This window comes from Myxocyprinus asiaticus, chromosome 29 (assembly GCF_019703515.2).
Source record: "Myxocyprinus asiaticus isolate MX2 ecotype Aquarium Trade chromosome 29, UBuf_Myxa_2, whole genome shotgun sequence".
In the NCBI taxonomy this organism is placed as follows: Eukaryota; Metazoa; Chordata; class Actinopteri; order Cypriniformes; family Catostomidae; genus Myxocyprinus; species Myxocyprinus asiaticus.
Window position 1 is genome coordinate 15358465 of NC_059372.1, and position 15745 is coordinate 15374209.

At 39.8% G+C, this 15745-nt stretch overlaps 1 protein-coding gene across 1 annotated transcript; it reads left to right on the forward strand.

The window, feature by feature from the left end:
- The first annotated feature begins 595 nt into the window (after positions 1-595).
- aldh8a1 (aldehyde dehydrogenase 8 family, member A1) lies at positions 596-14814 on the forward strand. The gene is made up of 7 exons (XM_051662953.1): positions 596-857; positions 1497-1644; positions 4313-4468; positions 5755-5904; positions 6000-6256; positions 7692-7853; positions 10144-14814. Exons 1-7 carry the CDS (start codon positions 633-635, stop codon positions 10594-10596), a joined length of 1551 nt encoding a protein of 516 aa, XP_051518913.1. The 5' UTR covers positions 596-632; the 3' UTR covers positions 10597-14814.
- Positions 14815-15745: the final 931 nt, after the last annotated feature.

The following is a 15745-nucleotide window of genomic DNA, read 5'->3' on the forward strand; positions in this document are numbered from 1 at the left end:
CAAGTGTTTTCTATAGTCATTGTTGAGAAAGCTAGAGAGAACATGAAGTAACTTATTGAAGAAACTTTACTAACTTATTCCGTAATGATGTTGCTCCCAAAGTAAATACAGTCGACATGTTGATGTCTCAATTCTGGATCCAGTTCCAAGATACTGAGTTTAGAACCATCAGTCAGTTCAGTTATGCATTTTACATACTACATAACGTTAGAATATCCCTTTACATTCTATCTGACTAACTACAGTTCTCTTTAATCTTTGTTTTGTAAGTCACTGTATCAATAAACTCATTTTATTCATTATCATGAATTTACATTTAATAATTTTAGCCAAAGGCAACCATGTTTAGCGTAACTTTGTAAAATGAATGTCTGATTCACTGCTGTTAGTTATAGGGCTGTGTAAAACTCTTGGCTTAGTCACACATTTCATTTAATTCGTAACGATGCACATTCACTTTTTACAGAAATGTCTCAAAGCGCTGATCTCCAGCATGTCTTTTTCAATGTCCAACTCATGCACTAATCTTTGACTGTCATATCTGCTGGAGAAGCCCTTTTGGATTATACAACCACTCATTGCATGAGTAAATACATTGCAAAAGAGTAAACCACAGTCCGGTGAAAGCTCACATGCAACAGGGCTGCTTACTGCTGTGCAAACATTTTAGATCCTCTTTTTGTCTGATTTTTACTCAAAAGTTTTCTGCAATTTCTAAAGAGGCAAAAAAGATGAATTATCTAGTGCTGGAAAACTATATTGGTGGGAAGTTTGTACCATGCTCCAAACTTATAGATTCTTACGACCCGTCGACTGGAGAGGTTTATTGCAAAGTTCCAGAAAGTGGACCAGAAGAGGTGAGAGATTTTTCTTGATGTTTTTCTTCAATTGCGGCATATAAAGATGTTAATTTTACAAGTTCAAATATGTTCTGAATCTCTGCAGATCTAATACTTGAAACATTAATATTATCTGGAACAATCCTGTACATGCATATTAGTGAACATTTTAACTAGATGCAATTGTAAAAATTTCACTGCAGTTTCACTTAAAAAAAATAAAATATGCAACCCGATACAACATTACTTAGCTGAAGACACAAATTCCAAGTAAGTTTGTTTGCTGAGCCGTTTGATGTACCTTTGGTCCCATATACTTTTCACTGGTCATAAAAAGCAAAAGAAATCTAGTGGGCCGACGCTCAAGGTCCACTTGATAATTATTTAACCCAAGTAAGCTGGTGTGGGTCAGTGGAACAGAAAAGTTCTAAGTGCAGGTGTGTTTGTGCTATATTATATGCAGCATGTTATTTAATGCATTGGACAAATTGGACGACACCACTTTAATACACTTAATATCTCATGGTCTTACATAAATCTTTTTAGACACAACATCCTGCCAACTGCTAGTATAGAGCAAGACACTCGACAACTTGTGAAATATGGCCTATTGGTTGACATCTGTAATTAAGTTAAACCTTTTCTGAGTGCTTGTAGGTGGACGCTGCAGTGAGGGCAGCCAAAGAGGCCTTTCCTGATTGGTCAACTAAGAGCCCAGCTGAGAGATCTCAAGTGCTGATTAAACTGGCAGACCTGATAGAGGCTCATCTGGAGGAATTTGCCCAGGCAGAGTCTAAAGACCAGGGTAACACTAGATACTGTACACCATAACACAGGGCACTAAATGAGTACTGATACCAATATTTAGAGAGCTGAGAGGCTGATTGTGATGAGGAGGAGAGCGTGGCCGGGCTGTGAGTGTGCACGCCTGGTGCTGAGTGGCCTAATCAGCGAGAGAGAGATAAGAGGAGTCGGGAGTGCTGGAGAGAGAGAGACACACACGGAGCTGTGTGTGTGCGTCATCCTGTTGTTATGTTGCAGTTCAGTGTTTTAAGTTATTATTAAAGTCTTATTAAGTGTTAATCCGGTTCTTGCTTCCTCCTTTCCCGATGAACAAGGGGCTTGTCTGCCACACTGGTGCCGAAACCTGGGACTGGAGGAAGGCGCACCATCAGAGAGCCCTCGCCGTTGACGGAGGTTTGTGACACTGAGGATGCTTGATGTGGTTGTACTGGAGCAGTTCGCCAGGAGACGAAGGAGCCGCTGTCGTCCACCAGGGGGCAGGGGAGCTTGCTGCCATTTTCCAGGAAGTGGAGGAGCTGCTGCCGGTTGCTAGAGGGCGGAGGAGCCACTATCGTCCTCCAGGGGGCGGGGGAGCTCGCCGCTGTCCGCCGGGAGGCAGAGGAGCTAGCTGCCGTCCGCTGGGAGGCGAGGTCCAGTGCCATTGCCTGGTGTCACGGAGGACTGCTACCCATCTGGCCGAGGACCAAATGGCGGCGTGGTCGACAACAGAGTGACGACTCTTTTTTTTCTCTCTCTCCCTCTCTCTCTCCCGCCCCCTTTTCCTCTCCCCTCCCTCTCCACTCGTCCTACCCAGGTACCCAGGAGGCGGGGAAAACCAGCTGGTGACATGGCCGAAGGGGCAACTCCTCCCCTCCAAGAAGGGGGGGGTGGGGAAGTCAGTCCGGAGCTTTCCTCTGCCTGAATTGGGCAGTGGGGATATGTGACGAGGAGGAGGGCGTGGCTGGTGCTGAGTGGCCTAATCAGCGGGAGAGAGATAAGAGGAGGCGGCGGGAACAGGCTGAACAGGAAACATAAAGTTTAATGGTAAACTTAAAACCAACATAAACAAATGTGCAGCACAGCTGCGTGCGTCTCTCCGGCTGCCCCTTATCTTGCTCTCCTGCTGATCAGCTGATTCAGCGCCGGCCGTGCTCCATCACGGCCTGGCCACGTCTTCCTCCTCGTCACACTCCTCCCCCACCCGACTGGACTAACCCCCCCCACCCCACCCCCACCCCCCATCTCCGGGGGTGGAGACGCTGCCCTTCCGGACGTTCTGTCAGCCGGTGGCCCACCCTGCCTCCTGTGAACCTGGGGGGAGAGACGAGGGGAGGCATGGGGAGAGGGAAAGGGTGAGAGGAGACACACAGAGAGAGAGAGGAGAGAGAAGAACTTGCTCACCGTTTCCCGGTCAACCAACATAAACAAACATGCAGCACGGCCACGTGCGTCTCTCTCTTTCGAACCGGTGTCTCCGGCTGCCCCTTATCTCGCTCTCCCGCTGGTCATCTGATTCAGCACCCACCGTGCTCCATCACGGCCCGGCCACGCCACGCCCTCGTCCTCGTCACACTGATATAACAGAGGCTGATACATACATACATACATATATACATATACTATATGTATATGTGTATATATATATATATATATATATATATATATATATATATATACACAGGGTTGGGAGGGTTACTTTTGAAATGTATTCCACTAAAGATTACAGAATACATGCTGTAAAATGTCATTTGTAACGTATTTCATTAGATTACTCAAGGTCAGTAATGTATTCTAAATACTTTGAATTACTTCTTCAGCACTGGTAGATTTTTTCACTTGTTTTGACTATAAAAACTCTGCCAGTACAGTAAGACAAAATACATGTTAAAAATACATTCTCTGAAAAACCAAAATATCTTATGCAGTGTTGTTTCTAAAACAAGATAAATCTAATTGATCTTCAAATGTTTTTACAGGAAAACAATACAAAAATTATCAAGAATAAGATTTTTACCCTAATATCAAAGGTCTTACTAGAAAAAATATATATTATGATCTAACGTGAATTTTCTTGATAAAAAAATATGATCGTGTCTGGTAACGTGCATGTAAAATGGCTAGAAATAGTATTTTATCTTAGCGTAAAGCTGACAATTTACACAAGGCTTATTTCTATTTCTTCTGCTCCAATCTTACTTCAAACTTACTTCTCTGTCTGCTCATATGAATGTAACACATCATAAGAAAGTGTTTCACCGCTGTTCAAATGCACTTTGGATGGCATCATTTATATGTATAAATGTTTTCCATCTGAAAGGACTAAATATTAAATGAAACAAATGACAATAAAATGCAAAGTAATCTCTTCAGTAATCAAAATACTTTTTGAATGTAACTGTATTCTAATTACCAATGATTTAAATTGTAACTGTAGTGGAATACAGTTACTTATATTTTGTATTTTAATTACGTAATCCCGTTACATGTATTCTGTTACTCCCCAACCCTGTATATACATATACAGTATAATCGCCATATCTGCCAATCAATTGGTCTGGATGGTATATCAGTCATTCATTTTCTGTCATTGAACAATTTCTTTCAGTTTTAGCATTACTGTGTCCATGCTGTATTCCCTGCCAAAGTTACCCTGTAACAGTTACCCAACTATCTCTCTCTTTCTCTCCCAGGGAAGACTATAACTTTCGCCCGAACTGTTGACATTCCACGAGCAGCATACAACTTCCGTTACTTTGCTTCATCTATCCTGCATCATACAAATGACTGCAGTCAGATGGATCACATGGACTGTCTCAACTACACATTACGCAGTCCTGTGGGAGTGGGTATGTGTTTATGTGTTTATAATACTATTTTAAAGACCCCACGAAATCAAAATGAGAGTTTTGTGGAGTTTAGCACATATCTATTAGCTCTGAGGCCATCTACAATATTTGCTTGTGTAGGCTGCTTCTAAAAGTTGACAAAATTAACTTAACAGATATACACACTTAAAATGTACAGTCTTTCTCTTTTTGATAAACAGACCAAAAATATTGATGAATCTTTTTTTTAAAATTTCTGTCCAATAACATGCTCTGTAGAATGAGAATGTCCCTCCTCCTTAAAGGAATATTCAAGGTTCAATACAAGTCAAGCTCAATTAACAGCATTTGAGGCAAAAAATAATTTAGACTCGTCCATCCTTTTGTTTAAAAAAAATGCAAAAATCGAGGTTACAGTGAGGCACTTACAATGGAAGTGAATGTGGCCAATTTTTGGAGGGTTTAAAGCAAGAGCGGACTGGGAAGAGAAATCGGCCCAGGATGTTACATAGAAACTGGCCCAAAAGTTGTCTTTTTCTGCATATCGCTGCCCCCTTCGGCATATCGCAGCGCCGTTTTGTGGCCTGTTCTGTATAATGCGGCGGCCCATTTCAGCTTATCGCGGCCCATTCGGCCCTGTTTTGCAGAGTCCAGGTTCTCCCGATGGCCAGTCCACCCCTGGTTTAAAGACAGAAATGTGAAGCTTATAATTTTATAAAAGCACTTACATTAATGTTTCTGTTAACTCTTGTATAATTTGAGCTGTAAAGTTGATTGAATAGTCATTTTAGGGTTTGTTGAAATTACATCGTCATGGCAACAAAGTTATAAAATTGGATATAAATTTACACAGAAAAGCAATTTTATCACATTAAAATCATGTTTACACACATATTGTTTATGTATTGTGGCAATACTTTTGAAACAGTGAGTATTTAAGGTCATGAGATCTGAGACTTCTCGTTGCAGACCAGTCACCAACTCAAAACGTCAAAGGAGACGAACTTGAGTCGTGCAGTGTACACTAGGCTTTATTCCACCTGCCACCGACAAGCATTAGCGAATAGCAAGTGTTCATGGATGTGACTTAAACTAATAACTATTGCCAATTAAAAAAATAAAGGGACAAGCCATTTGATTTGTAGTCTACTGCCCCAACCTTCCTGTTTCATTACGAAATATGTCAACATAGTAAAGAAAACTCTGCTTCTTCAGCGATTACAAGGGGTCTTTACAATGACTCTTGTTTAGCTGGTCTTATCAAATAGTTTGTGTAATTTGTGCAATTACCTTTTGTCTGTCTGTAGCTGGTCTTATAAGCCCATGGAACCTGCCGCTGTACCTCCTGACCTGGAAGATTGCCCCTGCTGTAGCTACAGGCAACACTGTAGTGGCCAAGCCCAGTGAAATGACTTCAGTCACTGCCTGGATGATGTGTCAGCTATTGGATGAAGCTGGTTAGTGGAAAAAATCACATTGACCACAATATACATACCATGATGTCTGAATTGGTTACATATTTCAAAACATTATGTGGGTGTGTGTCTTCTAGGTTTTCCACCGGGTGTGGTTAACATTGTATTTGGTACGGGCCCGCATGCAGGGGATGCGTTGGTGTCCCACCCTGATGTGCCATTGATCTCATTTACGGGGAGCACAGATACAGCGAGACTGATAACTGAACGTAGTGCGCCGTTCTGTAAGAAGCTTTCTTTGGAGCTTGGTGGGAAAAACCCTGCTATTATATTTGCTGATGCTGACATGGAGCAATGCATCAGCACTACTGTACGATCAAGCTTCTCTAATCAGGTGAGTTCATATACAGCTTGGCCAGTCGGGTTATATTTTACATAATCGGTAGCTTTGCCAGTTACACTTTTGCTTTCTGTTGCAAAACATTTGACACTACTGCGCTCAAACAATCTAAATCATACAAATTCAGAGACTATTTCGCAGAGACGGGCCACTTCTTTTACAATGAATGGGAGAAATTGGAACGCCCAACAATCAACGGATATAGAAAGGCAGTCCTGCCTTACAGGTAAAAGAGCCAATTGCCTTTTAGTTACAGACATCACCTGTCAATCAACTCAAGAACGTGTCTCTATTACTATTTCTGCCATAGCTTGCCTTAATGTGGCAGAAATAGGAAGAGTAGTATGGTAGTATTCCATTTTGAACCAAAGTCCCTTTTAAGGCAAGTCACTCCAATCGGCGGCCATCGGCGGCCAAAATGGTTGGTTAAGATACCGATCAAAGAACATATATCAAATAAGCAAAATCTGACAACAATGGTATCATAAATTGTGCTTCTTAACCTCAGATTATGGTAAAAAAAAAAAAAAAAAAAAAGACGGACAATGTCTGATTGGCTCTTTTACCTGTAAGGCAGGACTTCCATTTCAACAGCCGCCATATTGTGCTTTCCAATCTGCTCTGTCTCGGCCTGAATAGTCTCTGTTCCGAACTCAGCCCTAGTACTCAGCATACTATCACATGTACTTATGCAGTATATTGTATGTACACTGTGCAGAGTATGTAACTTTTCCGTTTGCTTCGAAAATATTAATGGGCAACTACATTTGCAAAAATGTGCATATTACACTGTGCTAGGTACAGTATCCCACAATGTGCTTGACATGACCTTCCATTTCCAGTGTGAGAAATTTCTAACATCCTTTTCTTGACTCATTTTGATTGGACTTCTAAATACATTTTCTTTCACAAAATTGAATAATAATAATAAAAAGAATCAAAATAAGTTTTTATTTCAGAAATGATAACAGGATATGCCAATCACTGAATAAAACATGCACATAATGAGGGCATGTGACAACAATGTACAATACTGTTTGGAATGTTTATTCTTAATGTACATAATATGTAGTATTAAGTGTATACAACACAGTATGTAGTAAGCAGAATGCTAATATTCCATTTCAAACAGTCCATAGTTGAGCAGTACGTCCGGCTGCCATGCAGTTCTCTTTTCTGCCACACCGGGGTGCTCAGAATACATATTTTTAATACAGCATGGTACATCATGTTCTCTTACACTTATTCTCTTTCTGTATATTTCTCATTTTTGCTCTGAGGTATTCATTTGGCACACACATAAACACATAAATGCTGTGCTAAGGGTGCCCAATTATAATTGTAAAATGTACTTACATCTCAGTCCATTATATGCTGAAGAAGCTTATTTACTTGTCTTTCTTTCCCCCCTCTTTCTTCTTTCTCTAAGGGAGAGATTTGTCTGTGTACCAGCAGAATCTTTGTTGAACGGAGCATTTACCCAGAATTCCTCACTCGTTTTGTGGAGGCGACTCGTCAGTGGAAAACTGGAGTGCCCTCTGACCCCTCCAACAACAACGGAGCGCTTATCAGCAAAGAGCACCTACAGAAGGTCAGACAATAACTATGTTTTCATTGACATAACATGCTTCATTTGGTGTCAGGTTTTGTTTGTAGATAGTATTTTGTTAGTGTCCTAACTAGGCACGATGTGATTAAAGCCTCTTCTATCTAAATCTTCTATGAGTTTTTGTCCAAGCTAAGGAGTTCTATAATACCTGCAGAAAGCTATCTGTTGGCATTCCCAATTATCTTAATAGCCCCAGAATGGTGTAGATACAACATCTACCAGCAGGAGCTAACTTAGCCATACCATGCTAAAAAGCCAAACAAAGACATTTTAGCCCAAAATCAGCCATGAATGTGATGAATGACAGTGAAATCTTATTGGTCCTAAATCTTACTACACATAACTTTATATTATACATTAGCATATGTTCTAATTGACTGTGAATATTTGGCATCACATAGCATTTTCACTTTCATGGTAGATTAGCACTGGAAAGGTTTAGACACTGTGTTAAGGTGGAAAAAGCTTACATTATCACATTTGAAATCGACATGTCTCCGAAAGTTAATTTACCCTAATGTTAACCCCATTCAAGTGAATTGCTGACAAGCGCCATCCTCCATCAGACATTTTTGCATCAGTTCAAGTGTGAATACATTTCTCTTAGGGATGTAAAAAAAATTGTATTGTATTGTATTGTATCGTACGATACGACACTCACTATACAATACCATATGTATTGTACTATACATAAACAAACACATTATAGTGTAATTAAAACTAAGAAGTGCAATACTGAGAGCTGCGTAACAGTCTCCTCCCCGGAGAGGCGGCACTGAATGCTCACAGGAAAAGAGAGCAACACACTTACAGTATATAGGCGAGAAGATCGATGGCAAATGCCAAGTAGATTGTACTGTAGAGGTACAGCTTGTCGAATTTGCCAAACAACGGTGTCATGTCCTGGTGCTACAGTACATCAAACATGTAGTTTTATTAACGTCAACATCACCTCACAAATCGGTGGATTTGTGAGGCAGAAACAGCAGCAGTAAGTTTAACAGCTGCCTCTCCCTGCTGACACTGAGCGTGACATACACAGCAAGACGCTCATAAGTTATTAGTCATAACTATTAAAAAACAGCTTATTCAAAATCTGACAACGTAAGAAACCTGCAATTACATGAGACTTATAATTATCTGCTTTTGACTTCGAAATGTAAAAAGCTTTGAGAACAATGCTTGCGCACATGTTATAAGCTGGTAATAACGCTGGTAAAGTTTACATGCAAAGTGAAACAGGGAGAAGAGGGCAAAAATGTATGTGTGCAGATCAGTTTTTGCTACAGTCACTTCAGCTTGCTCACATGGGGCTTTCAGACAAGGCATAATTTACTAAAAGCTGATTTGAAACGATGTGTATTGTGAAAAGTGCTATACAACTATAAATGAGTGCAGACAAACTTATTTTCTCAAGAAAATTGTGAGTTCATATTAGTTTTTCTCAACAATCAAACAAAATAAATGCAGTGCTGTTGTTTAAGTTACTTAGAGCTCTGCTTTTTGTTGCCAATGTCAGACACTTTTGTGGCATTTATGATTTAAAAGACATTTATGTCAAATCCTTGAATAAGTTTAAAGGAAACATTTGTGGTTGCTCGTATCGTATTGTTTCGTATCGTGAGGCTATGCATCGTATCATGAAATTTGTGTATCGTTACATGCGTGATTTCCCTCTAGTGCTACTGATAACACAATACCCGAGCAACCTCTGAGACACGGGTTCTGGTCCCGTTGGAATCAGGAGGTAATCGCGTTCACATAAACGATAGTGAGCATGATTCGGAGATTGCATTTTCGCTCAAAAATTTTATTTTTTTCTCCACTGACGGTTAGGTTTAGGGTTTGGGTTAGGGTGTATGGTTAATAAAATATGCATATCTGTTGACTGTGTTACATAATTTACAACTAAAAATACAACTCACTTTTGGCACCACTCTGAAGACATTTCACCCAGAAACTGGAGCGCACACATGGCCATACCATAAACAACACATCCAGCTTTGGCCACTGGGGGAAGTGATTTGAATTTTTGGTAAGCACAGACTAATTTCAAAAGCAAACTTTCAACTTCATGTTGCTGAATTCACAGTGAGATCACTCTGAAAAAAAAAAAAAAAAATGTCAGTATGGAGTTAAATAGAGTAGAGAATACAGCCCTTGTTTCTCTTTACAGCCCTTATAAAATAAGGTATCTAGACTCAAAACAGATATACACTTTTAGAACATATCTTAATAGTCTTACTTTACTGACTGCCATTTCCTCCCCCAGGTTAATGGTTATGTGGCTTTGGCGCTGGCAGAGGGTGCCAAGGTGTATTGCGGGGAGGGTGTGGACAAACTTACCCTTCCACAGCGGAATGCAGGCGGCTATTTCATGTTGCCCACCATCATTTCTGAGGTTACCGACTCTTCCGCATTGATGCAGGAAGAGATATTTGGTCCCGTAACCTGTGTGACACCCTTCGATGAAGAGGAGGAAGTGATATCACGAGCCAACGGTGTACGCTATGGTTTAGCCGCCACGGTATGGTCCCGAGATGTGGGACGTGTGCACAGGGTTGCTAGGAAACTGCAGGCTGGGTTGGTGTGGGCCAACTGCTGGCTGGTCAGAGATTTAAATCTTCCGTTTGGCGGCATGAAACACTCTGGGATTGGCAGAGAGGGGGGCAAAGACTCATACAACTTCTTCACAGAGGTTAAAGCCGTCACCATCAAACACTGAGTAGTACTCAAACACACAGTACACACTCAAGATGAAGATGAGTAAGTCTCTGTGTGATTCATGTGTCATTTCAAATTGGTTTACAAATTATATAGAGGAAGCAATCATTATCATCTTTGTTTAGCAAGATTGGGAATAAAGTTCATGAGTCAGAATCACAAAATCTAAGTACTTTACTATGCTTTGTTTCCTCATTAAGTGTGTCATATTCTTTTTTTGTTTTGTTTTTTTAAAATAACAGGCAACTATAAGTAGGTTAATTACCCTGAAAAGTGTAAGCACTGTTTGGCTCTTTTGGGCTTTTAATAAAATGTCAAACAAAATATGTCAAATAAAATTCAGATAGATTTTTGAAAAACAATAAAAGCATAGAGCAGTTAAATCAATATATCAAGCATAGCTTAAATAATTGTGTCTTGGAAGAATTTATTGAGAAATCTTCGAGGTTGAAAGTTTAGACTTTTGCACACTTTACTTTGAGCACAGTTTGAGACATAGAGATAGTTCACTCAAAAATGAAAATTCTCTCATTATTTACTCACCCTCATGCCAACCCAGATGTGTATGACTTGTCTTTTGCTGAACACAAAGATTCTTAGAAGAATATCTCAGCTCTTTAGGTCCATATAATGCAGGTGAATGGTGGCCAGAACTTTGAAGGTCCAAAAAGCATGTAAAGGCAGCATAAAATTAATCCATAAATCCAGTGGTTAAATCCATGTCTTCAGAAGCTATATGATAGATGTGGGTGAGAATCAGATTAATATTTAAGTCCATTTTTACTATTAATTCTCCTCCTGCCTAGTAGGTGGTGATTTGCACAAAGAATGCAAATCGCCAAAAAACAAAAGAAGAAGAATGTTGAAGTGAAAGTGTAAGTAGAGATTTATAATAAAAAACTACTTAAATATTGATATGCTTCTCATCCACACCTATCATATCACTTCTGAAGACATGGGTTTAATGACTGGAGTTGTATGGATTATTTTATGCTGCCTTTATGTGATTTTTGGAGCTTCAAAGTTCTGTCCACTATTCACTTGTACTGACCTACAGAGCTGAGATACTCTTCTAAAAATCTTTGTTTGTGTTCAGAAGAAGAAAGAAATGCACACATCTTGGATGGCATGAGTGAACTATCCCTTTTAGATCTCTTTGGAAACTCTGTAGCAAAAATAAGATTACCAGAATTTTTATCAGGAGAAGCAGGAGATATAAGAAAAAGCCACAAGTCTTTGCTCCACTTTTCTCTCCATTTAAGCTTTTTGCAGTCTAGGAGAAACACATTAGATACAGTATTTAAGATATCTAATTTTTATCTAATTTTTTATTTCAACCTTTAATTTTTAATATAAGACACCATATGTGTACAAAGATTGGGGTTGTGGCTACTTCCCACAGCTGGGTGCGTGAATCAATGTGCTGTTTCCAAGAATTATCCAAGTGTGAGATTTACCGAGTGTGAGAACTGACTATTTGACACAGAGCTCATGAGCTGGATTTCCACACCAGTAATGGACACCATGAAGATAAAACTGACATTTTTCTCATAACTGTGCTGGGCTTCTCTGGTCTTCATGACAAATCTCTCTATTATAGTGTCTAATCCTTAGTTTCCAAACTTTGAAAAGTGGACACACACAGGTACCATGGTACTACCTTGTTTTTAGACATGGTAACATGGCAATTCCATGTTTTTTTTTTTTTTTTTTTTATTTACCCATGACATTACCATGTTTTTATGGCAGTTCTGTGGTATTACATGAAATACATTGGAGTACTCTGTAAATACCATGGCACATGAACATGGTTAAAACATTTTTTACCTTAGTTTACAATGACACCCAAATGTATTTGTCATGAATGTCAATGCATTACAAATAACCAAATATCAAACCAAGTAGCATTCATTGTAAAGAAACAGAGCATATATGTACACGATAAATATAGTAGACAAATAGTGTACACTTTCTAGTTGTCTAGTTAAACACTTTTTGCGGACTTTAGGGTGCACTGTTCCATGGTATTCCTATTTTATACCATTACTTAACAATGGTACCACCATAATACTTTTTAGGGGACAGATTCCTACAGTTTAAAACCGGGGTCTCTGTGTTTGATAAAAGCACAGACATAACAAACACACATGCATGCAACAACATACACAAACACACACCAAGAAAAGTCTGATGTCAGTGTGTGCCAAGCTCTGGTGCAGAAAAGCACAACAGGGGCAAGTCGTGGGGAAAGCTCTTACAGTGATATCTTGGATCTGTATTGAAAGGTTTTCTCAGTTAATGAGGGGCGTGTGCACGTTTGTGTGAGAAAACTGAAGGAACTTGTGAATGTGTTCAGTCACGTCCCTGCGTGCTCACACACCATCCACATTCAAAGGGCAGAGCCCTCACTGGCAGCTTTTATTATGGGTTGACCACAGACGATGCCCTGTACCAAGTTGTATCTGAAGATACAACTTGTAATCACTCTTGGCCTAGACCCCGGGACCAGTCCTGCACAATATCTTTCTTCCTTAATAGGAAGAAATGTGTTTTATTATTGTGTGTTGTAATTATGCACAAACTTTAATTGTGAAATGGTAATAATACAAAGAAAAAAATATACTAATACACTTGCACACTTAATAAACAAGTGGACTTGCTTATAGTGTTAGTTTAGTTGATGTACACCAGTGTTTCAAACATAGCCATATTTGAGTAAGAAACAAAACAAAACAAAACAAAGTTTTTGATTAGTCGCATCAGATTTAGATTTGTTCATCTCCACCAGTGTTTCAAACATGGCCATATTTGAGTAAGAAACAAAACAAAACAACAAAGAACAAAGTTTTTGATTAGTCGCATCAGATTTAGATTTGTTCATGTACACCAGTGTTTCAAACATAGCCATATTTGATTGAAAAAAAAAAAACAACAACAAAGTTTTTGATTAGTCATGTCAGATTTAGATTTATTCATGAACACCAGTGTTTCAAACATAGCCACATTTTCAGCCAACAATCCTGCATCTGTGTGGAAAGGCCTAAAAAGCATCACCAAGTACAAGACACCTCCCCCTCACTCTGTAGAGAATCAACTAATGGCTGATGAACCGAATGTGTTTTACTGCAGGTTTGAAAAGCCCAGTCTTTCACCCCTACCCTGCTCTGATCTTCACTTCACACACACACCAACACCTCCTGGAACCCCACTCCTCCCCCATCCTGCTACTCCATCTGCACTTATGATCTATCAGGAGGTTGTGTGCCGGGTCTTTCGGAAACAAAAGACTAGGAAAGCTTCAGGCCCAGATGTTGTTTCACCTGCCTGTCTGAAAGTCTGCGCTGACCAACTGGCCCCCATCTTCACACAGATCTTCAATAGATCACTGGAGCAGTGTGAAATTCCCTGCTGCTTCAAATGCTCCATCATCATTCCGGTCCCCCCAAAAAAAACAAATCAGAGGACTTAATTACTACAGACCTGTCGCTCTCACGTCTGTGGTCATGAAGTCATTTGAGAGACTGGTTTTGGCCTACCTGAAGGACATCACTGGACCCCTGCTGGGCCTCCTTCAGTTTGCTACCGAGCAAACAGGTCTGTGGATGATGCTGTCAATATGGTACTGCATTATATCCTGCAACACCTCGACAGACCTGGGATTTATGCAAAGATCCTATTTGTGGACTTCAGTTCAGCCTTCAATACCATCATGCCTGATCTTCTCTCAACCAAACTGACCCAGCACCCTGTGCCCACCCCAATCTGTCGATGGATCACCAGCTTTCTGACAAATAGGCAGCAGCTAGTGAGACTGGTGAGACTCACATCCAGGACCCTCACTATTACCACTGGTGCTCCTCAGGGATGCGTTATCTCTCCACTGCTCTTCTCCCTGTACACAAATGACTGCACCGCCAAGGACACCTCTGTCAAGCTCCTGAAGTTTGCGCCAGGACATCCAGGCACAAGAACAGTTTTTACCCTCAGGCCATTATTAAACTATTAAACTGCCTCACGACTCCCCCATAGTGCAATAATGTAAATACATATCTCATGTACATATGTAAATTCACATATTTAATTCAATAACTGTACATACCCCTATTATTTGTGTGTCTGTTTATACTCCTACCTTGTTTTATATTCTGTCTCTGAACTGTAATGTTCTGTGTGCAATTGTTTCTCCTATCACCAAAAAATAAATAAATAAAAAAAAATCCTTCTGTAGATGAGAACACTTGGCAATAAAGCTCATAAAGCTTGTTCTGCCAAAGCTCATTCTGATTTGAGTAAGAAACAAAGAACAACGTTTTTGATAAGACTGAGATTTTTTCATGAACAGCAGCATTTCAAACACAGCCATATTTTAGATAGAAACAAAACAAAACAAAACAACAAAGAACAAAGTTTTTGATTAGTCGTGTTAGATTTAGATTTATGAATACCAGTGTTGCAAACATAAACAAAACAAAAACAAAACAAGAAACAAGAAACAAAGCACAAAACAAAACATGATTAGTTGTGTCAGAGTATTAATGAGCATTATTTAAAAACAATAATGACAACAATAATGATCATTATTTTAAAACAACAGACATCTTGGTATTTGCTCATTTAAACAGATAAACGTATACGTGTAAATCTTCTGTGTGAACAGAACAGCAGGTCATATCAGGGCAATTTTCCGACGAGCCCCTTGCTGGGTGGAAGGGATCTAATGCTCCGATGAATATTGCAGAGTTGTGAGAAAAATCTAGAGTGTAATCAGGTTAAATAAACTCAAGGAAATAGAGGGAGAAATTTCAAAAGCCCTCTCTCTCACTCTCTCTCTCTTTCTCTCTCTCTCTCACTCTCTCTCTCTCTCTCTCTCTCTCTCTCTCTCTCTCTCTCTCTCTCCTTCTCCTTCTCCCTCTCCCCATTCCCATTCATTAATTAATTTGTCTCTTGTGTGCGTGACCCAGGAAGAAAATGCCGGAAGATCACGTAGCTAATAAAACTTCCTGCAACAGAAGTCTAGGGAATACGTGTGTGTTTGTCTGTACCACCCACCCAGTCTGCCCTTCATGCCAATAGAGGAGTGATGGGTGGGGAAAAGAATTACACTAGAGCAGAAGAGATATATAGGTCAGATATATTAGGGCAGGTACACA

What these genes read in the sequence shown, in the direction of transcription:
- aldh8a1 (XM_051662953.1), top strand. Translation starts at nt 633, where the DNA reads ATGCAACAGGGCTGCTTACTGCTGTGCAAACATTTTAGATCCTCTTTT. An exon ending in CAGAAAGTGGACCAGAAGAG is followed by an intron (nt 858 to 1,496) that starts GTGAGAGATTTT and finishes GAGTGCTTGTAG; the next exon opens with GTGGACGCTGCAGTGAGGGC. An exon ending in TCAGCTATTGGATGAAGCTG is followed by an intron (nt 5,905 to 5,999) that starts GTTAGTGGAAAA and finishes TGTGTCTTCTAG; the next exon opens with GTTTTCCACCGGGTGTGGTT.